This window comes from Phaenicophaeus curvirostris, chromosome 6, assembly GCF_032191515.1.
Source record: "Phaenicophaeus curvirostris isolate KB17595 chromosome 6, BPBGC_Pcur_1.0, whole genome shotgun sequence".
In the NCBI taxonomy this organism is placed as follows: Eukaryota; Metazoa; Chordata; class Aves; order Cuculiformes; family Cuculidae; genus Phaenicophaeus; species Phaenicophaeus curvirostris.
Window position 1 is genome coordinate 38,156,155 of NC_091397.1, and position 26,619 is coordinate 38,182,773.

The window sequence follows — 26,619 nt, forward strand, 5'->3', positions numbered from 1 at the left end:
TTTGAGATGCCAGTAAATCTGCAATACATACAGGCTGCTGTTCGTGCATCTGCCTTGACAGCAGACCATTATTTTCAGTACTCTGTGAGTAGGCCTAAAACAAGCACAGGCTAACATATAGAACAGCAGCTTGAGGAATAAAAAGGTTCAGACTTCAGCCCGCTGAATCTTTTTGTTGCTTTTGCTGACCGGTGGCAGATTAAATGCCCGTGATGGGGATTGAGAATGCAAATCAATCAAGATTTATCTCAAGGTAATTGCCTTCAATAAGGTGCATGCTGATAGCAGGTTTTATTATTAATGGATGGTCTTTGTAGAAAGACTTGATTTAAAAGATGTGGAGGTGTCTATTCTTTTATTTGCCCTATTTTTCTGTTTGAAAGGGGAGCTACTAACTCTTCTGAGTAGCCTGAAATCCATGTAGAAGGGCCAGTAGTTCTTAGTGTGTCTCTAAGAATAAATATTTTTACAACAGTGCCTTTATTCTCTGGATGTGACTTTGCTGTCAGATACTCATCAACATGACTTGCTTTTGCAAACTGAGCCTAAACTTGTTCTTGGTGTGCTTTAGTCTTTCTGCATTCTGCACCAACACTGAAGATTTTGAAAGTGGAAGAGAATGTTGCATGCTGTGTTGTTAAGCTTTACATAAAAGGGTTTGCAAAGCCTGAAATGTGAACTTGAATGTTACAATTTTAAACTAAATGAGGTTATTTTCAAGAGGTTGTTTTCAGGCAATCACGGTAGCGCAGTAGAACTGATTGCTTTTGTACTTTCTTTTCCAGATGATGGTAGTGTCTATTGTGTCTTTGCATTTCTCTAACAAAAGCATGAGTGTAAATTGTACTTGATCAACAATCCAGTCTTGGAGCAAGACACAAAGTAAACACTATTTAGGAAAAAAGAATAATGACTGATCAGTAACACTTACTGTTTTATTTAAAGCTTATGCATTGGGGCTAAAACTTCTCAGAAGTGCCGCAAATCTGACTTTGTAATTTAGAATGCAAATGCATTTTGGTAAACGCTTACGAAAGATATAGTGTGTGTTGTTAAGAATGAGCTATTGAGCATTTTGATTCCTGTCTTGCTGACAGTATATTTTCTTTCTCTCAGAAGCTTGCCTAACTGATCTGTGTGGATAAAATGCATGCAGGAATTATGGGCTTGTTTTTATTTTTAGATAGATAGATAGATACGCACACACATTGACACAGCCCCCACTCCCATACATAGCATTTGTATATATGCTATATAAATCTATGTGTGTATTGGTCTATATTTCAACTATGTGTTTTACTTACACCTTCAAGTAATAAGAAGTCAGTCAGCTAACAGCCTTCAGTATCTCTCTTGTTTAGCTCTGTGCAGAACAGCGAACGTGGAAAGAAGATTGGAAATGTGATGGTTTCTACTAGCCGAAATGTTGTACAAACGGGAAAAGCTGTAGGTAAGAAACTTATTTAAAACCAGCTTGCATCTAAGCTGTACCCTTTTTGAAGCAGCATCTTATATCTTGGGTTATATTTCATTTTAATCCAAGTGTACTTCATAACACACAGACAAAATAAGCAACATCGTGTTTATTGCATAATAGTGGAAAGAGAAGCAGCTAGGCTAAAAAAGTTAGTGCACATTCCTTTCCCAGTGTGGACTGGAGATGAACATGGGAAGACAGATGTTAAGGGAAAAGCCTTCATGTGACCTGGAAATGCTCAAGACCACATCCCACCACCTTCTGCATTGAGTTATTCTCATTTGCATATCACTTGGACTGAAACTGTGCAGAACTGGTTGAAATCGGAGGAAGACCTTGTGTCAGTTCCTGCAGGCTTTGCAGTAGGCTGTGGTTTTCTGCACTAGAAAAGGGGCAACATCCCATTGTCATCTTTGTGGTGCGACATACTGTGAGTTCACCCTTTGAAGAATCTGATATTTGTTTTGCAGTTGTGTTGCCAAAAATTGTTTAGCTTCCTCTTTTTTATTCCGTTGATGTCTTTCTACCCTCTCTGCTGTGCTGCACACTCTGGCAAGGAGCACCTTTCAGCCCCGAGTGTTGGAATTGTTCTAGAGTGAAGGACAGCACTGGCCATTTCTGCTGAGCTACTCTGTTCAAGTTCTTTGAATATTTTCTGATGCAGACTCTGGACTTGGATTTTTAAATCCAAAGATCAACAACTGATTTTTTTTTTTCTGTATTTCTTTGTAGTAGCTTAGTAGTGGCAACACCACACTATGGACCTTCTTTCTTTTGTTTTCTAATGCAGGACAATCAGTTGGAGGAGCCTTCACGAGCGCAAAATCAGCCGTGTCTTCATGGTTTTCCACTTTTACACAGTCAACTCAAAGCCTCGGGGACTAAATGGTGGCTTTGCGCGATGCTGCTGAATCTTTCAGGTGCAATGCTTTCTCTGAGCTATTAAAGACCGCTCCAAAATGTAGGGGTGGACATTAGCTACCCAGGACCAAACCAAGGCACATGTTGCTTGCAAGCAGACGTGGAATGTTATAATTCAATTTCACTAGCAGTGTAGAAGAATGGTGAGTGTCTCCATACGATGGGGATGGCATTTGCAGTATATCGGTTGTATTTAAAATGACTACTTTTCTTTAAAACTGAGCCTTTATAAAGATATTAGCAAGCAGGGCTTGTTGCAAGCCAAATGTGTTTGACTTTAGATTTGTACATTTGCTTGGATGTTGAAGATATTTATGTAAACTAGTTATATTTTTCAATCCAAATAGCCAAATGTTTGTGAGTTATTGTTAGAAATCAGCAGAGTATAAATGCTTTTTCAGGTTGGATTTGAGAGCATCTCTGCAAAAAGTATATGGTAGAAACCCTTGAAGGGTTCCAAGCCAAGTGGAACTTTCTCATTTTCACCTGCAAACTAAAATTTGCAGGGAGGAGAGTAAGGCTAACTTAGTTTTTGTTTTTTCTTTTCTCCTCATGTATGGTTCTTTGCATTAACCTTCCTTTAGCTCTTTTTTTGGCCCAAATCTGTGTGATGGCTGCAAAATCAGTATTTTTCTCAATGTTATGCAGAAGGCCTTCATAACTTTGCATACGTTTTGGCTGTGTACCCTGGGAGGTGGATGGGACTCCAGCTAGAGAGATCTCTTCAGCAAAAGTATTACAAAACGATTCTCCCAAACTGGAATTGGATCATAGGCAGTTTTGTGAGGTCTGGCTCTATTACGGTGTAGTTGCACCATCAATGTAGCTACATACATATGGATTAAAAGTACTAAAAATGCTTAAAGATAGCACAGTGGCAAATTCGTTGAGGGTCTTGAGGGCTGTTGGGTTTTTTTGCCAGTAAAGTTATGAAGACTTTTCCAAATGAAAATCAACTATGTGGATTTTTTTTGTGTCGACTCAGGGAATGTTCTGTTTGGATATCTACTTTTTTCACAAGGAAAGGAACACCAGAATTGAGAGAGTAACTGGAACTGCTCAGTTCGTGTCCTTGTGCAAAGAAATGTAATAGTTTACTTGAAAAGATGTGGCATAATGCTGTGTTTTATGTGTAACCTGTATGCGGGGCCCTCTGTATGCAAGTGTATTCCACTGCATACATTTTCTGCTTCTGAGAGAGATTATTTTCTATTTCTGGTGATGTGTGTGCCTCTATTTGCCTTCTGACATGAACCTTTTCTGCATTACATGATCAAATCTTCCAACTTCCTGTAGTAAAAGCTTCTTGGATTATTGCCTCATTGGTATCTGTCAGCGTTTTGCAGCGTTCTTTTCTGGGGCCAAGATTTCAAGTTCATGGTTAATTCTTCAGTTCCTCAAATAAAATACAGGAGCTGTACAAGAGCTGAACAGGAAGAGTCAAGTGTAATTTGTTTTAAGAAAGTAGCTTCTAATTTCTTTAGGTGCATTTGAAAAGCTGATAGAAAAGCCACACTTTTATTACATAGTCTCTGTCCGACAACTTAGATTTCAGTTTTATTGCTTCAAATAGCAACTTGAAAACACCAGATTCTGTTTAAAATCTTCATTAATATTTTTCCAGGACAAACTACATAGGTTGGCCATGGAAAACCTGAGAATATACAGTGAGATTGAGTAGTTTTCATTTCAGAACGGCAAAAAAAGGCTCCTAAAGCTCTACTAATCTGATGTGCAAGTAAAATGTATCTATAGAACTGCAACTATTGTTCCTGGTCTCTGTGTATTTGTGTATCTCCTAAAACTTCTGATGCTCTTTTCTGTTTTATTCCACAACTTCATAATAGACATTTATCTGTTTTCAAAGACTTGATTATTACTTGACATGCAGGAAGAGCTCTGGTGAAATAAGACTCAGGCTACATATATTCATGATAAGTCTTTCTGATTCAGCATGCAGATAAGAAAACAATAAAAGATAATCAGTTGCTTTTGTGAAATGGCTAACGTATTATCTGCTGTCTGGCATTTCAGTAGTCAGGCTTTCATGTTGTAGTGAAGACTGAATAAATGTGTGTGAAGCACCTATAAACAACTTGAAGCACACTGGGTGAAATTAGGCTTAGGAGCTCACTATGGTGAGTTCTGGGAGCTAGGGAAATGGTTGATATTTACATGTACAGGGTATGGAAACAGGACCTTCAAGGATCCCTTTTCACCTCCTCACCAGAGTTTCTTCTGTAGAATCTTCTTATGCCTCAAACTTTGTACCCGATCTGTTAGCACTCTGTGTTGCTCTCAACCTACAGACTTTCTCACTGGGCCAGGGATATTGGAAAGCTGACACCTGGGGGGTTTCTTTTGGTAAATCAGTCTGAGGAGAGGCACAACGAGGTCCTCTGCGGTGCTAAGCTGATGCACAGCTGCTTGCTGCTTATTGCAGACACTTTCTTATTCTACTTCGCAGTATTTCTCTTATGGACAAGACAACCAGACAGATCTTTCACTGCAGTCTTTTTACCACTGTCCCAGCTGTTTCTGTTGTGGAGCCAAACATACATGATCAAGAGTATTTCCCTTTCTTTGCAAACAATAAAATAAGAAACTTGTATTCATTTTCAATCTTCTTAAGAACAGGCATCCTGCTATCAAGTTGGATTGTGATTTCAACTCCTACAGTGATTAAGACTCGTGCAGCAGGTGAAGATGAAGTGATCCACATACTATGTGGTCTTCATTAATGTATGTTTGCTCTCTGACATTTGCTTAAACTTACTTTTGGCCTGTAGGATGCATGCAGCTACTGAGATTCATCTAAGCTCACGTAGTCCTCTTCTGAATTTAATGGTTGTAACCACTTTAGTTAAATTCCATGCAAATGCAAGTTATTTTCTTCCTCTCTGTTCTAAAATTTCCAGTGCAAGCGTTATTATTTATTCAGAAAGACTTAGGCAGCTGACATCCATTTCCGCACTGCGAGAAACAGAGTCGTAAGTGAATTGCTGACAGTGCCTTGAATGAGTCAACTATGAAGGTGTTTTTGCAGCTCTCTTGTCGTGTGCATCACAAAGGCAGCATGAACTGACTTACAGGTCATACAGCAGCGCTCCTCTAAACTTTCTGACATCAACATCTGCTTTTTGTATGTGTCAGCCTTTGAGGAACTCCCTGTTGACCATAGATAGGAGATATAAGTCCCCCAAACCCCACAAGATGTAAGTGTTGTTGACAACATTTAATTTGATTCAAATGTTCGGCATTTTTCATCAAGCATTTTGTTGTCTTAACCTAAATTCCTATGCACACCTGACATCGGTTTCCTCAAATATCACAATGAAATTATAATTTTTAGATCAGTGTTCAGACACACTGCGCTTGTTTGACCTTGTACGTCGCTTTTAAGCACCTTTGTAATTAAATTAGGTATTTTGCCTAAACAAGCTTTTGATTTCCATAGAGATTATTACTAAGCAGAGAAATTAACGTGGTGGTCTTTAATTGTGAAAGTGAAGGAGTGAATGCAGTTTTTAAACATAGTAACTGTTGCTTGATAATTGAACATACAAGTAATGTATTTGATTTTTTTTCTTGTGCTGCTTGAAAAAAAATAAATATATCCAGCCTGTTTAAAGCTCTGTCTGCTCAAAAAGGTATATTATTTTAGGAAATTAATCCCACTAGAAGATACTTGGAGGCATCTGGTTTTGCTGCTGGTGGCTGCTTGTAATAAACTGGCAGTCTTTTTGAAATTTATCTTCCATTTAAACTGATTGTGGGTGTGGAGTTCTGCAGATTTAGGACAAGGTGATCCTCTAGTGTGATGTTTTCTACCCTGTTTGTGTCCTGCAAACTGCAAATTGATTGAAGTCTTCAGTGGGGTCACAGACCTCTCTGACATCAGTAAGAACTTGAGGTACAACTGTAAAATTTTGAACTAGATTTAGCTTCAAAATAGTACACAGCTCATAGGGGATGTGCCATCTAGTCAAAATCAGGATGCTGAGCAAATGGAGGGGCAGATTTAGAGTAGACATGAAAAATTTCTTGACGATGCGGGTGGTAAGGCACAGGCACAGGTTGCCCAGGGAAGCTGGGGACACCCCATCCCTGGCGGTGTTCAAGGCCAGGTTGGACGGGCCCTTGGGCAAGCTGATGTAGTGGGAAGTGTCCCTGCCCATGGCAGGGGGATTGGAACTAGGTAATCTTTAAGGTCCTTTCCAACCCAAACCAGTCTATGATTCTATGATTGCTGAACATCCAGGTCTCTGCCACAGTGAGCTGTTCTAAAATGTTAAAACTTCTCCTGTAATCATGTGAATGATTTTGGTAAATTGCAGTTTCCCAGTAGGAAGGAGGAAACAGCTGCCTTGAGTAACATTCTGATGTGAATTGGATGAAGCTTCATGTCTAGAAAACAGTTGTAACTCTCAAATCTGTTAATATTTTTCTGACCGTGTGCAAGTAGCTGTGAAAACCCACTGACAGATTAATTTCCTTCATGTTTGTTATGCAGTGCAATATTACTTTCTTGCAGGTACTTAGTTTTCATTAAAAAGGGCAACATGGGAGAGTACTCATTAAAGGAAGAAACACTACAGTATTGTACTATGATTAAAATATGACCAACTGGTTCATAGTGTTTTGAGTCTTTACTCCCCTGTAGTATTAGAGACTGATTAAAAAAGCAGGCAAAGACCATTAGTTCTGTGCTGTTTCTCATCACGACCCCACTTGATCAAATGGTAGAAGTAGAGTTTGGATAAATAAACAAAATTTGGATGTCGCTCAGATTCCTTTGTTCTCCATAAACTGACATCTCTTGTCTGCATAACATCTGTACACGGGTGGCTTAATCTCAGTTGTGATGGAAGTTGGAAGTCAAGATGTCTTGTCAAGTCCTGCTGTATAGGTTCAAAATGAGTGCTGATTGATGAGAAGCTTGACTTGAGCCGGCAGCGTGTGCTCGCAGCCCAGAAGGCCAAACTTTGGCCTGGGCTGCATCAAAAGAAGCGTGGCCAGCAGGTCAAGGGAAGTGATTCTGCCCCTTTATTCCTCTCTTGTGAGACGTCATCTGGAGTGCTGTGTCCAGTTTTGAAATCCCTGACATAAGAAGGATATGGAGCTGTTGGAGCAAGTCTGGAGGAGGGTTGCAGAGATGATCAGAGGGCTGGAGCACTTCCCATGCAAGGACATTCTGAGAGAGTTGGGCTTGTTCAGCCTGGAGAAGAGAAGGCTTGAAGGAGATCTTGCAGCTGAAGTACCTGAAGGGGGCCTACAAGAAAGCTAGGGAGGGACTTTTTACAAGGGCATGAAGTGATAGGATGAGCAGGAATGGCTTTAAATTGGAAGGGGGAAGACTAAGATTAGACGTAAAGAGGAACTTCTGCATGATGAGAGTGGTGAGGCGCTGGCACAGGTTGCCCAGGGAAGCTGTGGCTGCCCCATCCCCAGGGGTGTTCAAGGCCAGGCTGGATGGGGCCTTGGGCAGCCTGGTCTGGTTGCAGGCGGCTTAAAACTGAACAGGCTTTAAGGTGCCTTCCAATCCAAACCATTCTGTGATTCTGTGAAAACTCCCTAATTATATGTTGGCCTCTTGTAATACTATTCGAAAATCAACTGATTGAGAATAGGATTTTTTTTGCTTTTTTTTTCCTTTTTAAGAGGTAAAGTCAAGTCATGCTTCAGGTGCACGGTCACACTGTAGCTCTTCAGTAAGGATGTGTGTACCATGGTTACACCCTTCCTGTACTGAAACAAAGGTGTCTACTTTGACAGGCTGAGAGAGCTGGGGTTGTGCACTCTGGAGCAGAGAAGACTCCAAGGAGACCTTATAGTGACCTTCCAGTACCTGAAGGGGCTACAAGAAAGCTGGGGAGGGACTGTTCACAAAGGCTTGTGGGGATAGGACGAGGGACAATAACTCTGAATTGGAGAGGTGCAGATTCAGACTAGGCATAAGAAGGAAATTCTTCACCATGTGGGTGGTGAGGCGCTGGCCCAGGTTGCCCAGGGAAGCTGTGGCTGCCCCATCCCTGGAGGTGTTCAAGGCCAGGTTGGATGAGGGTTTGAGCAACTTGATCCAGTGGGAGGTGTCCCTGCCCTTTGCAGGGGTGTGGAACTGGATGATCTTTAAGGTCCCTTCCACCCCAAACCATTCTATGATTTTAAGTTAGACCAGGCCACACAGGAGCAAGATGTTGTTAGAGCAGGAGAGAAGCACACAGATACTTTTATTACTGTTCCACGTTCATGCTGTCCTACCTTCTCCATTAGTCCTTTCTTCCACGTCCAAGTGTCTGTAGCTCAGTACCAGCCCAGGCCTTGCTCTCACCTGCTGGTTCAGGCTGTTTACCAACTTCCTCCATACTGGAACCTGGGAGGTGTGTGAAGATGTATAGATGCCATTTGTGCTGCCTCCCTGCAGTGTGAGTGATCCCTGTGTTTTACTCACTTTGCTCGTACTCCTCCTCCAGGCTGTCAGCTCTGTGAGTAAGAACTCAGCCTTGCTGAATTGTACTCATAATAAATGTTGTAGGAGGGAGATATTTTACATAATTCTGGAGCGGAACTACTGATGTTGAGCACGCAGTGGAAAGAAAACGGGTTTTAAGGGTGAGCCTGCTTCAGACTCTGCTTAAATTAAAGCTCCTTTCATGTATGAATTCAAATCCAAAAAGAGAAAACAATTTGAAGGTAGCTGTAAATGGAAAACAGAGGAGGAAAACCACTACCCTGCTAATAAGTTTAATGGTCTGCAGGTTTGTCCGTGGGTGTTCCTTAGCTATTCTGTAACATCACAAGTGCTGGTGCATCTTAACAGAGAAGCACTAAGAAGTGGAAGAAATGTCATGGAAAGCACTGCTTGGAACGAGGAAGTGCTTTAATTTTTTTTTGTATTAAATCATCTTTAATCTTTTATCACATTGTTTTCCCCCAAATTAACTATTCTCTAATTCTCTTCTCTGAAAAGCTGGATGCAATTCACTGCCCTAGCTCTGACCGGTCCCATTGGAACGAAAACTAAGCTTGCAGTTGGGTGGGTAGTTAAACAACTGGTAAAAATGAGTGGACGCATTAAAAATCAGCAGAGACCACATGACCTCTTTTATTACACTGGGTAGCAGGAACTGAAACCATGAAGGACTTCTACCTGAGAAGCACCAAATTTTTGCAAATAGAGTAAAGCTTGAGGGCATACAATGTTAATTGAAAAGTGTCTGTAGATATGCTTCAAAGCCAAGTACAGGTCAGACAGGCCAGTACAGGGCTGCAGCTTTCCCGAAGACTCTGCTTTAGCACCCTGAGGGCCTTAATTGTATTTGCGCTGTTTGTGAAATGAGAACTGTACTGTTTCCAGCTGTTGTCTTTGTTTCCACAGAAGTTGCTTTCTGCCACTAGTGCCCATTTCCAGGCAGATGACAGTGGTTGGCAGCCCTGTGCCCAAGGCAGCCAACAGCATTCTGGCTTACAGCAGGAACAGCGTGGCCGGCAGGACCAGGGAAGCAATTGTGCCCCTGTACTTGGCCCTGGTGAGGCTGCACCTTGAATACTGTGTTCACTTTTGGACCCCTCACGGCAAGAAAGACATTTCAGTGCTGGAGCGTGTCCCGAGAAGAGCAACAAAGCTGAGAAAGGGGCTGGAGAAAACTCTAATGAGGAACAGCTGAGGGAAACAGAGTTTTTTTAGCCTGGAGAAAAGAAGGCTGAGGGGAGACCTTATCAATGTCTACAACTGCCTGAAAGGAGGTTGTAGTGAGGTGGGTGTTGGTCTCTTCTCCCCAGTAACGAGTGATAGGATGACAGGGACTGGCCTGAGGTTGTGCCAGGGGAGATTCCTATTAGACAGCAGGATGCCTTTACCAAAAAGGTTATCAGGTACTGGAACATGCTGCCCAGGGAGGTTGTTGAGTCACCATTCCTGGAGGTATTTAAAAGATGGGTAGATGAGGTGCTGAGGGATATGATTTAGTAGTGGACAGGTAACAGTTGAACTCTATCATCTCAAACCTCTTTCCAAATCAAATGATTTTATGCTTTGCCTGCACAGTTTCCTCCTCAAATTATGCAAGGAAAGAATTTAGACTTGAGACTAGTATTTGTCAGCTGTGTTTCCCTTTGGAAAACTGACAGCAGCAACTCACTGGATAAGTGAGTGACCAAAGTACGTCTTTAATGGAGTTGCTAGGTAGCTGTTGAACACTTGGCTAATCTCGTCTTTAAATTCTGTATTATTAATAGTAAATTAAGTTACTACATCACCTTATGTCACATAAAAATGCAGATAATACACACAAACCATATAAAAATACTATACAAAAAATGCAGACCAGCAGGAAGTGTCTAGTATCTGTATTTTAGCATCTGTATTTTAAAAGATGTTCCTAAGTGGATAAAATCAAGGACAGTTCTTCCAGGTCCTGTGGGACAAGTGTGACTTAGAACTGGTACAATTTAGCCACCTATTTCTTACTCAAATTTAGCATTTCTTTACCTTTGTTAAAAAAGCATGCCTAGGACTTTAAACTCAAGTTGAAAGTTCTCAGTAACAACAAACCCCCTGTGGTCCTTCACTCTATAGACCATCCACACTTGAACACAGGCTTGTCCTGAAGCAGCCTGGTACAATAGGCTGAAGCAAAAACAACCCACAGAGCTGAGCTGTCCATTCAGGATGGAGTTACTGGGATTCCACTCATTTTTGCCTGGAGGTATGTGATTCTCCAAATTGCATTCCTAAATATCTCACCCTTCCTTTAATATGTACTCCCTTGAACAGGCTTGCACCTGGATGGACCAGGCTACACCAAAGCAATGTAAACAGACCTATCAGCAGGATCCCCCCCACTCCCCTCTTATCTAAGCACTTCAGGTGGTTAAAAAACCACAACTTGACATAATGGTAAATGCAAACGTGCTGCATCCCCTCCATAGAAGAGATGTTTGCCTCTTGCTGGAGCAGTCATTATTCTGGGTTCCATAAATCCTTGCATGGTGCAAAACACTGAAGTATTAGCAAGAGTTTCATATCAAGATGTTTCTTTCTGAAATCCTTTTTCCAGCCAAAACCTTTAATAATTGTATGAGACAAATCTCTGTAAATCCACTTGAGACCTAGGCTCAAAAATATACAGGTGTCTTCCTTGTTGAAAACTGTTGTTCCAGTCAAAACACTTACAAAGAGAATTAAGGAAAAGCCTCTGACAATCTAAGTAAATAAATTTGCTCTGAATATAAAGACTGAAAATAGATCTCCCAGCTTCTGGGCTTAGGGAGGAGATTCCTTGTTACCTCCTTAATGCCCTGCTTCAGTTTCATCTGAGCAGAAATTGTGCCACGACTGGAGAAACACCAGTTACCAAAAATCACACAGAGGGATTTCAAGTTCTACGTAATCCTGTTTTACGTGAATCCCCAATCTCCAGCTCTCACTGACCAGTAAGCACAGTTAACAAATGCACATTTCCAAGCTTTTCACAGCTTAGCTATTTCAATTTGCCTTCTGACAAACCACTTGCTAAAAGTGTGCATGCATTTGATGGAGGGAGGGGTGTCATAACTGTATCTGCTTCAGCCAGAAAGCACGCTTAACTCAGCCGGATTCAGTCTTTTTTAATAAATTAATGTCATTCAAAATACAGTGCCAGAACATGATGCAGCTGAACATGCTAGTAAGGTTTGTCATGAAGCACCTGTGTTCATGTTAGATTGGCGGCGCCCCGCTACTGCTAGTGGTTCCTGGGATTAATGCCAGAGCAGCACTAGTCATCTGCTCTCCTGCACGCAGAGCACAGGGTATTCCTGAACATTTTGCTCCCCCCCAAAGTAAAAAACCTGATAGCTAAGGGTATCTATACACAATCACACTACAGTAATGCTTGTTATTAAATTAACAGAAAATAAAGACCTGGTTAATCCACACTAAAACTTTTGTTTTACAATGGAAAAATACATCAGCAGCAGGAAGTAATATACATGAGCCAATGTTACTGTAATACAGAACGTGGAGGCATTTACTGATTAAAGCTCCACGCAGACCCGCACTATGAGGGCTGACAATTCCTATTGCAAGCCCAGCAACTTTAAGTCCACACCTGGTAAACTACCAGCTGCTTGGAAGACCTGTATTCTAAATAGACAGGTATAAGTTAGTGAAAATAGAATACATGCACCTAATAATACAGCGTGACTGAACCTGCAGTCATTTTGCCCTGCATGTTACAATACAATGGAAGATCTACCCTTCCTACCACAGGTAGATCCATGGGATTTGTTTCTTTTTCTTTTAATGGCATTACTATACCAACATGGGTGTTAGTATTAAGGAAGTGCAGCACAGTCCTGTAATTAGGCCACACTGACGATTATATAACTAGCACTTAAGTAGGATATCCAGAAGTAGTTCATATATAACTGGAAGATACTTTCAAAACAGGTTGTGACATCATCCTAGAAACAGCAACTACTTTTTTTCTGAAGCTAATTTGCCTGAACTGAGACTTCACAGAACTAGAAATTAATTCCTTAGATGAGTCAGATGCTTAAGCTCATGATATACATATGTGATTCTCAATTATCAGATAATAGTATTTCAGATTATGGAAGCGTATCTGCTCATTTCACTGATTCATACTGAATGGCGGCAAGTGTTAGGTAGGGCATAAAAATACAACTTGTGAAAGACAAGCCTGACAGTTCTGTTTCCAGACCTGTTCTTCCACAACCATTTCTTTCAAGATAACTGAGCACAGAATCAGTTGTGCAGTCTAATTTGGGAGCTATACAGGTGGCAAAGTAACCATCTCCCCATCCAGCTCAAATTCATCAGCTCCATCTGCTGAGAAGAGATAGGTTGGAGGCTTCCACGGGGACTCTTCAAGGCAAGATGGATACAGCTTTCCTACAGTGCAACGGAAGTCTTTCCCCAGGTCCCACAGCACACGTTCCGATATGTGCTGCCTTAGAAACCAGCGATCGAGTTCCAGGTCATATTGATAGGTGGCATACTTGGCTCTCTCGTTCATGTGGGTTTCTCGTATAAAGACACACAAAGAATTAGAGATGACAACAGCTCTAACGCACGGGTCAGAATACCGCTTGGCAGGGATGTTGGCTGCCATTCTCCATTCGTTCTTATTCACATCATAGATTTCCACAGTTACGGAAGACCCATCTACAGTGCTGCTTGGGAGTCGTATACTGGAATTGCTGGCAATATGCAGTCCTCCAATATAGAATATTTTATCGCCAAAAGCAGCAGCTGAAGCAAAACATCTACTTGTTTGCCGCATAGCCATCTCCACCCAAGCATCTGACCTGGGGAAGTAACAGTACATCAAATTGTGTGCCATAACATAAATGCAGTTGTGAACTGCTACTGCTGTGCTCCACTGCCACGCGCAAGGCAACGGGCTCACCATGGTCCACTCATCTTTTTCAGTATCATATCTCTCCACAGTTCTCCTGTTCAGTTCTCCACCGACGCTGTCGCCCCCAATTGCATAGATGTATCCTTCACAGCAGACGAGGGATGGCTTTATGCGCACAAAGAGCATCGGTGTCTTTGGAAACCAAGTGTTTTGCTGTGCATCAAACCAGTAAAAGCAATTCACAGTTCTGAAGGCAGCCTGGAGTTTGCTGCTTTTACTGTGATTGGTTTTCGTGTTCTTCAGAGGAACTTGCCCACCTGCTATGTAGATGTCATTATCGGGAGTCACAAGCGTCCCAACCTTATGCAAGTCAGCGGGAGGGTTGCAGAGTTTGTAAACCTTTTCTGCCTGGGGGCTATAACAGACAGAAGAATAGAGACTACCAGGGTTTTCAGCAGCAGCTTCAATGAATATCATCATCTCCTCTTTTGTCATTCCGAGCCTGGGCTTGAAAAACTTGGGCATCGACTTGTACAGTCCCTGCACCACCACCGATTTATCATTGGGTGGCAAGCCTTGAAACCAGGCTCTCTGTGTTACTTCTGAAAGTGCATCAATTCGGATTTGGCTAAGAACAGAGGACAAATACTGCGATCGTGACTCTGTGTTGTACTCCAGCCACAACATAGCAGCCTCACGAACTGTCTCCTCCTTCTCCACATTTAAATTGTCACTGCTTAAAATATCTATTAGTAGGTCATGTGACAGTTGCATGAAAGCCTCCTGGTGGTACACAGCTGTGAACTTGTGCTCCACCATTCTTTTAGCACTCTGTTTTAACTCTTCACAGCTGAAGAGATCCGCAAAACTTAAGAGACGCACACAATTTTCTGCATTAATTTTTTTGATTAGGTATTCTCTACACCGCTGTAACACGTCATCAACCTGAAATGCAAAGAAATAACACACTGAGTGTTACTGCATAGGACCCCTTCCTTCACATACCAGCAGCAGCCAAAAGTACCTGCATATAGCATTGAACGCCAGAGTTTAGGCCTGGAATACTCTATTCACCAAAAAACACAGCAGTGACTTACTCAACTGATTCATACAGATCAAGTACATTACATGATTATGTCTGATTATTAATTACCTAGATATCAGAAGTGCACTGTTTTACTTCCACCCTCTATGGGGTTCATAAAGCAAGGAGGGATGGGTACATGAAACGTACCTGGCAAGCAACCACTGTTCTGTACTGTGCAAACTGAGCAAGAGTATTTTGAACTGACTGAACAGAAAAGACTATATAACAAAGAAAAAAATGGGTCAGATATTAGAAGCAGTTATTTAATACTCAAAATAAAACATTCCTACCTGTAAGAAGCAGGCAGTTTCATAAAGCTGTTCTACTGTGCTGTCACTTATTGCCAAGTTACCCGTGTAGGCGTAGGCTATGATAATTTGTAAAGTGGCTGCATCCACATTCCTCAGGTGTACATGTGTTTGTTTACTTTCACTTAGCCCACTCATGAACATGGCTCTGAAGAGAAATACACACATTAAGACAAAGACCAACAGCAAGTACAGTAATCTTAAAGTCACTTATCACCTGTAAGTCTTCAGTAATTACACTCCAAAACATGAACAGTGTTTCATTCCCTGTTTACAGGTGTTTAGTATTTACCTTAGGCTACTATCTAGTGTTTAAGATAAAGCACTTGTACAGAACATTCAAAAAGTACCATTGGTGCCTTCTGTAGAAATATATGCAAACTCTTTTGTCTTAATCAGCAAAGAACTTGAATGATTTCTAAGTTTTAATGATGACATTTAAAACCTTTTCTATATCAGGTGGTAAGAGGGATGAAACATCCTCTGGAAAATGCTGTCTGTATATGATTCAACAGATCTAAAACAAAAGCAGATATAAGCACTAGACTGAGCTAGGTCATATTAAAAAAAAAAAAAAAGAACGCCTCCTCTGGGGGAGGAGGAAGTTAGCTCAGAAAAAGGAACAAGCACTCCATGAAGTATTCCTTCTATACCACTCATAAAACACACAGTAGACTTCCAAGCTCATAGACATAAATCAATGACAGAAAAAAAGCTATCAGACTTGGATCTGGGGAAAAAAAAAAGGGCAGTATATTTTCATTACATCTTCCTGAAAAAGTAGAAAGGCAATTAAAAGAAAGTTTATTGTTTCCATAAAACTTTATATACCTATCTCCCATTCCACTTTTTTAATTGCACCACAGTTAAGAACTAGCTGGATGCTCTTACTGTAACCAAGTACTTAAGGACCTTTATGTTAATTCAGGTTTGTTATTTAAAAGTTAGTATTGAAAATTCAGCTCAAGGCTCCTTATATTTATTTGGGGCTTTATAGGAAACCAGATACAAGTTAAGTTAGAAGGGATGGTGGGTGCCCTGCAGTCCTGCCTCCAGCTGCAGAGGTGAAGGGGACACAGAGATGTAGTCCCTAAGCAAAGCCATTCCAAAAAGCATCTGATAGAAAGACAGTGCCCCAACACTGTTCCCTCCTGCCTCATCCCCATCTGTCTTGTTCCAAGCTCCTTAAACTCAGGGCAAGTGCAATTTTGGAAGAGACCACTGACTGGCCAATTGAGTACCAACTTGACATGCAGCTTTTAAAGATAAGCAAGACAGTACAAGTGCCAGGAGAGACTCCTCTTCGCAGGAAGGAAGAGGAAGCTGCTAGGGAATCTGGCTCTAGTGCATGCTTACACGCTACTGAGTGGCCTGTAACGGAGCTGGGCTGCTGCAGCACAGCATTCAAGCAGACATGGAAGGTAAGCTGGCTGCAATGGCTGGATCACACTAAGAGATGCTTTTCTGTTCTTCCCCCTCTCCCCACAGCCTCCTTTGGGCCTATGGATTTTTCATAATAAAACTAAATTCAGGAAGCTGAGCATCTTTTTGTAAACCAAAGTAGAGAAGAAAAACAGAACATGACAAAACCACAAGCTTGACACTTCTTTTAACCAGTGCCAAAACCTCATTCCATAAATAATAAACAAACACATATGAATAAGAGATCTGACTGCATACTCTAATGCAGCACACTGTGTGGACTCATGACAGGTTCCATGATTAGACACCCACATTAAAATATGGCCGCATTTCCAGTGGCTGTTACGTCATCTGCAGAAGTCCAATGGCAGCAATACTTATCTAGCAATCAAACAATACCTGTTCCTAAAAATCGTACCAGACACATCCAAGACGGAAAAAAATGAAAAATGAAAACCCATCAGCAACAAAAACTTACATAAAAGTAAGAAATTAGTCCTCAAACGCTTCCTTTCATTAGAAGCTATTCTCTACATTCTATGCAAGAAAGATGACCCCATCTTAACAAGAAAACAGAATTTGCAAACCTTCCCTTGATTAAACAGCAAAGTTATAATCCCTCTACAACGCATCAGAAAGGTAAAACATGCACAAATATCACGAAGACTAGTTTCAAGCTTCAAAATTCCTTCCAGACAGGCAGGCAGGCAGATTAATTACACTGTGTTGCCAACAAAAAATGACTCACATAAAATTCATGATGCCTCATCTTCTAAGACTTTACTATGAGAAGGAGTACTCAATATATCTTATTAATAAAAATCTTTTCAAGAGAAAAAAGAACCAGGACAGCTGGGAAGAATGAGCTACTGAACTGCAACAGCATATCAGTAGGGAAAACAAAACAAAACCCAAACTAAACTAAACCAAAAAACCCCACCACACAAAAAAAAAACCAAAAACAACCTGTTGCATTGCAGCAAGACTCTTGGGCAAGAGAAGAGTTTATGACTTCTTGCTGAGCAGAGAAAAACAGATGATGCAGAAAAGGAAGCCATGAACTCGCACAGCAATCCCTTCTAGCAGAGGCTTCTACTAAGAAAGTACAGCTAATAAACATTACATTGGAAATGTCACAGCCAAGTCCCAATAATTCTTTCTTACTCTACCTCAGGAAATAAAAAAAAGATTAAATATTTAAAGATTAACTATGAAGAGCCAGAAATTTACTAATATTCAGACTCAATTAACTCTCTAAATTAAAAAATGAACCATCACAAGTGTGATCTTTCTTTCCCAATTACTGCAAAAACTACAGTATTTCTCCAGCTTATGACTTAAGAAGCTGGAAAATTTATTTTACTTTTTTGGTGTTGGCAGGCAATGACATTCAGGTTTTTTACTTACTTCGCTGATCTTTAGAACTCCCTGCAACACATTAATTGTTAATGAATTAAGCAATATTACACTCAAAAACAGATATTAAGGTTTTCTACAATTAACAGATCCTGTCTTGGATACTTACCTGAAATATGAGCTGCATGTCGCAAGAACCATCTTATGGCAGGGAAATTCGGTACCCTCAACAATCAACACTATGTCAGTTAGCAACTGCTGTTCATAAAAGAATTTTAACTGCTCCAGCAAGGATACAGCATACTCTGTATTTATCTGCCTCTCGTCCTGGGTAGACATGATTGTATTCCATTAATATTTCCAGGACCAGAGAGAAACGTCCAGTTCTTTTTGCCAGAGAAAGGTCAGTCGAATGTTTGTGAAGTAACCAGGGAAGAAACAACAGGAGGTCTGTAGCCTTCAGAAGCGATACTGATAAAAAAAGGCAGTTATCTTGGACTGCTGAACAAACATTTCAGACTTTGACCTACTATTAGGTCATCACGCTTTGACTTGATGTCGCAATCTGTTCTGAGACTTTCAAGACTGTATGCAGAGCTCCTGTTGAGATCTACGATGCAGCAAACGAGTGAGCAAAAGCAGAGCCGGAGGTAGATTTCGTAGTAACATCTCGTGATCAGCGGCTGCACTTAGGTGACTGAAAGCAGGAAAATAGAATGAATTTACACATTAGCACTTTTTCAAAAACCTTTCATAGTTAACCCTTAAGAGTAATTGTTTAACAAACTTATTCCTATTTTAATACTTAAATTACTTGCAAAAAAATCTCTTGTTGAGGAAAAAAACATACAGAAGTATAAAAAAGAAATGAAAAGCAGAAGCGTTTGTACATTAATTTTCATCAAGACCTCGACTTGTGAATTAAGATAATTTGTTTTGTCAACACAGCTTCTAAGATTGGAAAGTTAAAATGGGGTTCAGAAAGACTTTACTCCTCTTCCAATAATTACTCAGCTTTCCCACCTCACACTCCTGTGCATTTCCTTCAACCACTGATATAAGATAGCCACATTTTATTTATCTTCATATGAAACAGCTACTACTTCTGCTCCTTTCTCCTCCTCTTAAAAACTCAGGTCAGCTTTTATCTTATCTTGTACGTGAACACAGAAAAAAAAAAAGAGGGGGATAATTGTGACAGTAAAATCACCATCATAAAGGAAACCAGAGTACTACATCTATCAAATACTTCCAAATTTATTTAATCTTGCACTGTTATTTCACATTCCAAAACAGAGGAGTGACCAGGAACACGTCTGCCTAATGTCTATCACTATCATTAAAGTCATCACTATCATTAAAGGTCATGATGAACAGTGAATGCAGAAAACTCTCTCTTGAAACAACATACTTTAAACTCCATACAAAAACAACATGATTTAGTGTAAGACGGAGGCTGCAGAAATACCTGCCAGCTATATAAAAAAATGCTATTTTAACAGAACGCTTTCTGCAGTACAATTCAAAGACAGCTGTCTTTAAACATTCATTCACTTGAAACAGATACCTTAATTAATGCCTCTTTAATTACTACTAATTTAGTGCCACTATCTTTTTCAGTGAAGAAACACAGACAGGAATCTCAAACTCTTAGTTTTCACTGGTCCCTTAACTGGAAAACAGTCAAAGTAGTTAAACCCAATGTTCACTGTTAATGCAAGTGGAGCCAGTTAATTAAGAAAAACAGAAAAGGTGTTAATATTTGGGGGAGGGAGGAAGGACAGACTCCTATCTGCTATAAAAACAGACATTGGCATAAGCCTTGACTTCAGACCTTTAGGTTTCAGATGCAGCTAACCAATGAAGTCCCCAAATCACAAGCTTACCAAGGATACACAAAGATACTGCTTATCTAAAGCAATGACCTTCTACTTCAAGTCACAGCTTCTTCTCACCAAATTAGCATGTATCCTATCTCTGCCTCACTGACCACTGTCCTGGTTATCTGAAAACAGTTTAACATGCAACCCAATCCACTGACAGATTTTGCACTGAACTTTAAATGGCTACAAAGACACGCAGACTTCCGAAGCGTGCTAGGCTCACAGAAGTAAATAGCTCGTGGCTCTACTGGTATCCTGAGTCTCTCTACAGCATTGTTTTTCCTGGCTTAGGAGTAAAGTTTCAAGAACAGTACAAGCTGTTTGATTCAGCTCTGTTTGGGCAGAGTATCAGTAGTACCAAGCTTTACCACAAGGAAGTAATTGATATCATAACTTCCTATTCTGATGATATTTTAAAGAACAGAAGACTGCGGAAACAGGAGAAAAAAAAGAGCAAAACTAAAATGCACTGGTTAGGTCATTAGGTAACTGAACTAGTCAAGGGTGCCATGGAGAAATTTATATACACCTGCTAGTAAGATTAATGCCATTTTTGGCAGCGTGCAGCTGACAGTTGATAACTGGAAAAGCAGACCTGTACAACAGAAGACAAGTTGAAACTGTGAAACTAATTACTATAAATAGCTTGAACATTTGATCATGACCCTCAGTAGCAGAAAAGATTGAGGAGATGACAGAGGAGTCTTGTTGCAGAACATTTATCTGATGTGAACCGCCTTTGAACTGTAAATTTACAAAGCTGACTGATCTGAAATCATCTTATTTCCACAATGTGCTCCAGGAAGATGCACACAATAAGAACATGCTACATACATGAATCCAATTTTCCACATACATACCGTGTTTTACTGCCAATGATAATCATTCTCTAAAGAATACGATTTTGTGTATGTCAAAGTCAGGAGTCACATCCCCATACACTTTCTAGAGGAAACACATGGGAGAACAATAAATACATCAAGGATCTCTGAATTTCTGGCCTATTTCTATTGTTATTTGCCCAAGAGAAGTAAATCTCTTCAAGACCATGTAGGAACATGATTTTGTGCCTCTAAAGCCATCCAAGACTGCCTACCTCCCTCATACCTCTTTGCGGAGTTCAACACAATTTTGAAGGAGACACTCTCCTCACTTCAGAGGCTGAAAAACTGAGTCACTGAAGTAAGCATCAGCTTGCCCAAAGCCACATACTTGCCAAAGAAGAACTGCAAAGAGGCTCAGTTCTCCCCAGTCCCAGCCTAACATCTCTTTCTTTCATTGTGCTGTGCTTGGTTGGCAGACAGACACCTCTTCAATCTCAGCTAATTGAAAAAAACTACGAACTTTAAAACATGTCTACAGCTGCACTGCAATCTCCTGTTGCTTTCATGACTGCACAGTGGTGAGCATTTCTGACTGATGGATTACAATACCTACAGCTGAAGTTAACTTAACATCCTGCACTAAAATTCTGATACAATAAAGATAATCCTTGAATAAGAGTTCTGCAAATGAGACTTTCTCCTTCAATGACGTCACTGGAATGATTGTTTTGTTATGGGTAACTTCTTGGAAGTCAGCTATCTGAAACAGGATTGGTCAGTACCTGCTGGAATACCACAGCAGCACTGGATTGCGAACTAAACCAAAATGCTACCAGGTGATCCAAACTAACTTCTTGTCAATCTGGAGAGCAACACTAAGAAAAAGGTTGAAAACAGGGTTTGGTTTTAAGTAATTACTCCCTTTAGCTTAAGTAATTTTAATAGGGTGGCTTTAACACTTGTTCATGTACTACAAACCTGAATGAGACCTTTCCAGAAATCAGTCACCACAAGTTAATGGTTGTTGGGACAGGCTATTAATTGCCCTCCATGAATCCCTTATCTTCTGAGGTCAGGCAAAGACTGATAAACAGATACACGCTGCATTACACACATGCAAGAGTTAACACCGTATTGCAGTGTACAACATAGAATAAATATATTGACTACTTACAATTTAATTAGTAGGGAATGGTATAAGATACACAGATACCATATTCTTCAAGTCGACTAATTGAAAACAAAAATTTTGCTCTTTTTTCCCAACTTGCGAGAAGGGTGAAATAGATATACCCACAAGCAACACCTTTTTTTAAACTTGGATATTGAAAATCCCATTAAGAAGTCCATCAGGCTAGACACCTAAATTCCAACAGGATTCTGGGAAACATTTAAAGATCTATGAAAGTCTCACAGGCTCCTATCTATACATTCAGCCATCTAAATACCTCTCAAATTCTAACTTGACAAACTACAATTAATACTTCAATAAACTCATAGGTCTGGAAGAAAAAGTAAATAGAACTTGACCAAAACTTATTGCCCTGGACACTCAATTTAATCTACTTTTAACTAATAAAAAACCCTTAAATACTACTTTTGTGCACTTTTAATCACATTCCTATTTCCATCCAAGGGCAGCTTCATACAGATCACAAGTAAAAACACATCTAAAGAAGTGAGTCATTTACTATTTTTAACATAAAACAACAGAATCAAGAACTGAACAACCGTAAGCCGAACTACACAAGCATTGATGTGTGTAGGTAGCAATCCTTCCAGCTAGCAACAGAAGTAGCAAGCTCAGGCACTTCAATAGTTAACTATTATTAAAGACATGCTGAGCTGCAAATGAACATGTCTCAAAAACAAGTACTAAAACCAATTAAAATGAATTATTTAAATCAATATACCCAGCCAACAGATCACAACAACAGGAAAGAAAGAAGAAAAAGGAGTTGAAAGCTCTAGATTCTTGAGTAAAGTATCAAATTTGCATCCTTGGCAGCAAAAAATAAATAGGTAATTGATGAGGCAGTTCCAGACTTGGAAGTTTTCCTCTCTTCTAAAGCCATCAAAAGTGTCTTTGACAGCCCTGCAGTCCAGAAACTCAAGGACATCAAGGAGATTCTAAATAAGGCAACAATATGAAATTTCACCAATAAAACAAAAGACGGATTTATCCCTACAATGTTATCATCTTGAAAATTGCTATTATCTTGGAAACTACTATTTTCCACACACCCCATGCTTGGGAGGCAAGTTACAACTTAGAGGTAGGTCAGCTCTCAAACTATGCAGCAGCTGGAGACTACAAAAGCTGGGCTCCGTGCTAACAACATGTTCGCTCACAACACACTCCTCACGACCAGTTTCTTTCCTGTTTTTCTACTCCTAAAGGAAGGTTTACACTAAAGGAAATACCTGCTCAGAAATGAAATTAGCACAAGACAAACCAACAACTTAACTCAGCAACTAGTCTTTTGGCAACCGGCCTTCTACACTGAGCACAGGTAGTTTCCATCCCCAAGAGTGTTTCTGTTTTGTGGAAAGACTTAACCTGTTTTGGAAAACTAACCTTTGAAGAAAAGTGGACCATGGAAGTCTCTAGTAGGATCCAGCCATATATTACATACGCACAGAAAAGTGTTTTCTTCCTTCTGAACTCCACTAATGGAGCTAGTCTGGTTTATTTAATAACTTAAATTCCAGTTCACAATATACTTCACTCCCTTAAATATTCACTATGAGATATGACAGTGGAGCTGGAGCACCTCTGCTATGAGGACAGGCTGAGAGAGTTGGTGTTGTTCAGCCTAGAGAGAGAAGGCTCTGTGGAGACCTTTCGCCTGAAGTACCTTATGGGGGCCTACAAGAAAGCTAGGGAGGGACATTTTACAAGGACGTGGAGGGATAGGATGAGATGGGGGTGGCTTTAAATTGGACAGGGGAAGATTTAGATTAGACAGTAGGAAGAAGTTCTTCATGATGAGGGTGGCAAGGCACTGGCACAGGTTGCCCAGGGAAGCTGTGGCTGCCCCATCCCTGGAGGTGTTCAAGGCCAGGCTGGATGGGGCCTTGGGCAGCCTGATCTAGTGCGAGGTGTCCCTGCCCATGGCAGGGGGGCTGGAACTGGATGATCTTTAAGGTCCTTTCCAACCCTAACCATTCTATGACGATGTTCAACTATAAATTCAAGTGTTTCTACATTAAGAAATCAGATTAATTATTAATGTAGCTTAACTAACCATAAGTTATTTCCTGGAAGGCTAAGTCTCATATTTGATGACATCTTCATGCACATAAAATTTATTCTCAAAATGCAACAGCCACCAAATTAAGGAAGATAAAATTTAGGATTTGCACCAACGCTGGTGTTTCATAACCATGTGACCAAACCAAACCAAGCCTGTCTCAAAAAAAAGCCAAAAAAACCAACCCAACAAAAGTAGTCAAAAAATACTAAATAAGCAGCAACATCCTTTATTCCGCTCCAGTCTATTCCTGAAGACTGCAGCCTGATCTAAGGGGATGTGTCCCCACCCATCACAGGGGGGCTAGAACTGGATCATCTTTATAAGGTCCCTTCCAACCCCAACTATTCTATGATTCTATGCTAGTTACACAGCACCGAATAGAATGGAGCCCTTTTACTCCACACAAAAATAGTTAGGAAAGAGGTGTGACACCTGCATCCAGATCACGAGACTAGAGAATTTACCCATCTGAGTATATTGTATATTAAAAATTAACTGTTCCTCCTAGAGCATTTATGAGAAAGTGAGCTAAACCAATTGTGTATTTTTATGATCTCCTACATACATCACCTTTACAAACTCACAAAGACACAGTCCCAGGTGAGCTCACAACAAACACAGCCTCTCCAGTTCACTATGATCACAAGGCAACATGGACAGCTAAGCTGTGGCTTTGCAAGAAAACCTCTCAAAAAAAAGAACACTGGTAGTAACTACAAGACAAATATGTTTCTAAACTACAAATAAAAGCTATTTCAAAGGCAGCTGGTACCTATCCCTTACATAACAAACAACAGTAAAAGCTAGAAAAATCTTAGGCATGCAGATTGCCAACTTCAAAGCTATACTACATGTATATTTAGTCTATAAAAGCTCGATAAGGAATTTGACTCTTAAAATCCACACAAACACTGAAGCCTACCCTCAGTGGCTGTAAGCATTCATACTGTACATGCACATGCAACTGGACATATTGGCAAGGAACGGTGTCCCTGCCTGTAGCAGTGAAGTTGGAACTTGATGACCTTTAACACCCCTTTCAATGCAAACCATTCTAGGATCCTAAGAACGGCAGGTGATTACAAGAAACAGCAATGCTGCTATAGCAGTTTTCCCAGAGGACAAAAATCATAGGATAGTTTGGGCTGGAAGGGACCTCAAAGATCATCCAGTTCCAACCCCCCCTGCCATGGGCAGGGACACCTCCTTCTAGATCAGGCTGCCCAAGACCCCATTCAACCTGACCTTGAACACGTCCAGGTTGGGGCAGCCACAGCTTCCCTGGGCAACCTGTGCCAGTGCCTCACCACCCTCATGGTGAAGAAAGTCTTCCTAATGTCTAGTCTAAATCTGCCCCTCTCCAGTTTATACCCATTGTCCCCAGTCCTATCACTACAAGCCTCTGTCACAAGTCCCCCTCCAGCTTTCCTGTAGCTCCCTCACGTACTGGGAGACCGCTACAAGGTCTCCCCAGAGCCTTCTCTTCTCCGGGCTGAACAACCTCAACTCTCTCAGCTGGACACCGCCGCTCCCGTCCCTTCAGGCAGCTCCACAACCCGTCCCACAGCCGGAACCCTCCCCTCCTGCTGGCGGGCGGCAGCCGCGCCGCGAAGCAGCGGGAGCGCACCTTCCCCCCGCCTCTTCCCGACACCCCGGCGCGCCTTCGTTTCAATTCCTTCCCCAAACAGCGCTAAGGAAGCGGGGAGAACCGAACCTTCCCGCTCCGGGGCGGCCCCTGGCGCGCTTCCCGAACCCAAGGCCGCCACGGCAGCCGCCTTGCCTCCCCCATGGTGTCCAGGAGGCCCGGAGGGGCACCGGGACGGACGGACAGCGCCGGGCTGCGACAATTCCCCCTCCACCCCGCCCCGGCCTTGGGAAGCGGCCCCAGCGCTGCGCTCGGCCCGGGAGGAGCCGCCGCCGCCGCCATCGCGACCCCCCCCACCCTGCCCGGGACAAACCTCCGCCCGCCGCGCTGCCTCGTCGTCCCGCGAGCGGGGCCGGGGAAGCGGGGGCGGAAAGAGGAGGAGGAGGAAAAGGAAGAAGGAGGCGGGAGCGGGGGGGGGAGGATCCGGTCTCACCCGGGATGCGGAGGCGGCCGCGCACGCGCGCGACGCGCAACCCGCCGCCGTCACCGCCCCCCCTCCCCCGCGCGCCGCCCCTGACGTCACCGCGCTCCCCTTGCGCCTCACCCCGCCCCGACGTCCCCACGCACGCTGCGCCCCGACCGCGCCGGCCTACGTCACCGCGCGCGCCACGCCCCCACCCCGCGGGTGACGTCACGGGAGACGCGCCGCTCACCGCCCCTTCTTCCTCTTCCCCCACTCGCCAGCGCATGCGCAGAGCGGGGACCGACCCCGAACGGGGAGGGAGGTGGGGTGGGCTGGGCTGAGTTGGGCCAGCACCCTCCTCTCTACAACCTCCTTTCAGGTAGTTGTAGGAAGCAATGAGGTCTCCCCTCAGCCTCCTCCAGGCTAAACACCCCCAGCTTTCTCAGCCGCTCCTCATAAGGCCTGTTGGATCATCATGGTTGGACTCTATGATCCAGTGGGTCTTTTCCAACATAGTGATTGTGTGATTCTGTTATTTCCAAGGGCTCATTCTAATGCTAGTATGAACTTTGCAACAGTCAAAGTTCATGCTCATTTGGAGCTGGCTCCAGCTCTGCCTGATTTTGACTTTGAGATGGGGAAAGGCTGCAAACGGAGATGACTGCAGAAG

At 41.9% G+C, this 26,619-nt stretch overlaps 2 protein-coding genes across 3 annotated transcripts in view; one reads left to right on the forward strand and one right to left on the reverse strand.

Annotated features, from left to right (window-relative positions):
* AVL9 (AVL9 cell migration associated) overlaps positions 1 to 6,033 on the forward strand; it is a 44,531-nt gene extending 38,498 nt beyond the window's left edge. For both annotated transcript variants that reach the window (XM_069859831.1, XM_069859832.1), the window contains 2 exons: positions 1,362 to 1,450; positions 2,268 to 6,033. In XM_069859831.1, the coding sequence (XP_069715932.1) occupies positions 1,362 to 1,450; positions 2,268 to 2,362 (184 nt within the window). In that variant the 3' untranslated portion in view covers positions 2,363 to 6,033. The remainder of the gene's footprint in view (positions 1 to 1,361; positions 1,451 to 2,267) is intronic.
* Positions 6,034 to 9,517: 3,484 nt separating this feature from the next.
* On the reverse strand, positions 9,518 to 25,930 carry KBTBD2 (kelch repeat and BTB domain containing 2). Its single transcript, XM_069859818.1, has 4 exons — positions 25,860 to 25,930; positions 18,107 to 18,634; positions 15,142 to 15,307; positions 9,518 to 14,709 (listed from the first exon to the last, which is right to left on the reverse strand). Exons 2-4 carry the CDS (start codon positions 18,274 to 18,276, stop codon positions 13,174 to 13,176), a joined length of 1,872 nt encoding a protein of 623 aa, XP_069715919.1. The 5' UTR covers positions 18,277 to 18,634; positions 25,860 to 25,930; the 3' UTR covers positions 9,518 to 13,173.
* Positions 25,931 to 26,619: the final 689 nt, after the last annotated feature.

Bases quoted from the DNA above. Each gene is read 5' to 3' on its own strand.
- KBTBD2 (XM_069859818.1), bottom strand. From the start codon at position 18,276: ATGTCTACCCAGGACGAGAGGCAGATAAATACAGAGTATGCTGTATCC. The intron at 15,308-18,106 runs GTAAGTATCCAA...ATTTCTCTTCAG, and splicing joins ACATGCAGCTCATATTTCAG to AGCCATGTTCATGAGTGGGC. The intron at 14,710-15,141 runs GTAGGAATGTTT...TTTGCATTTCAG, and splicing joins AAACTGCCTGCTTCTTACAG to GTTGATGACGTGTTACAGCG.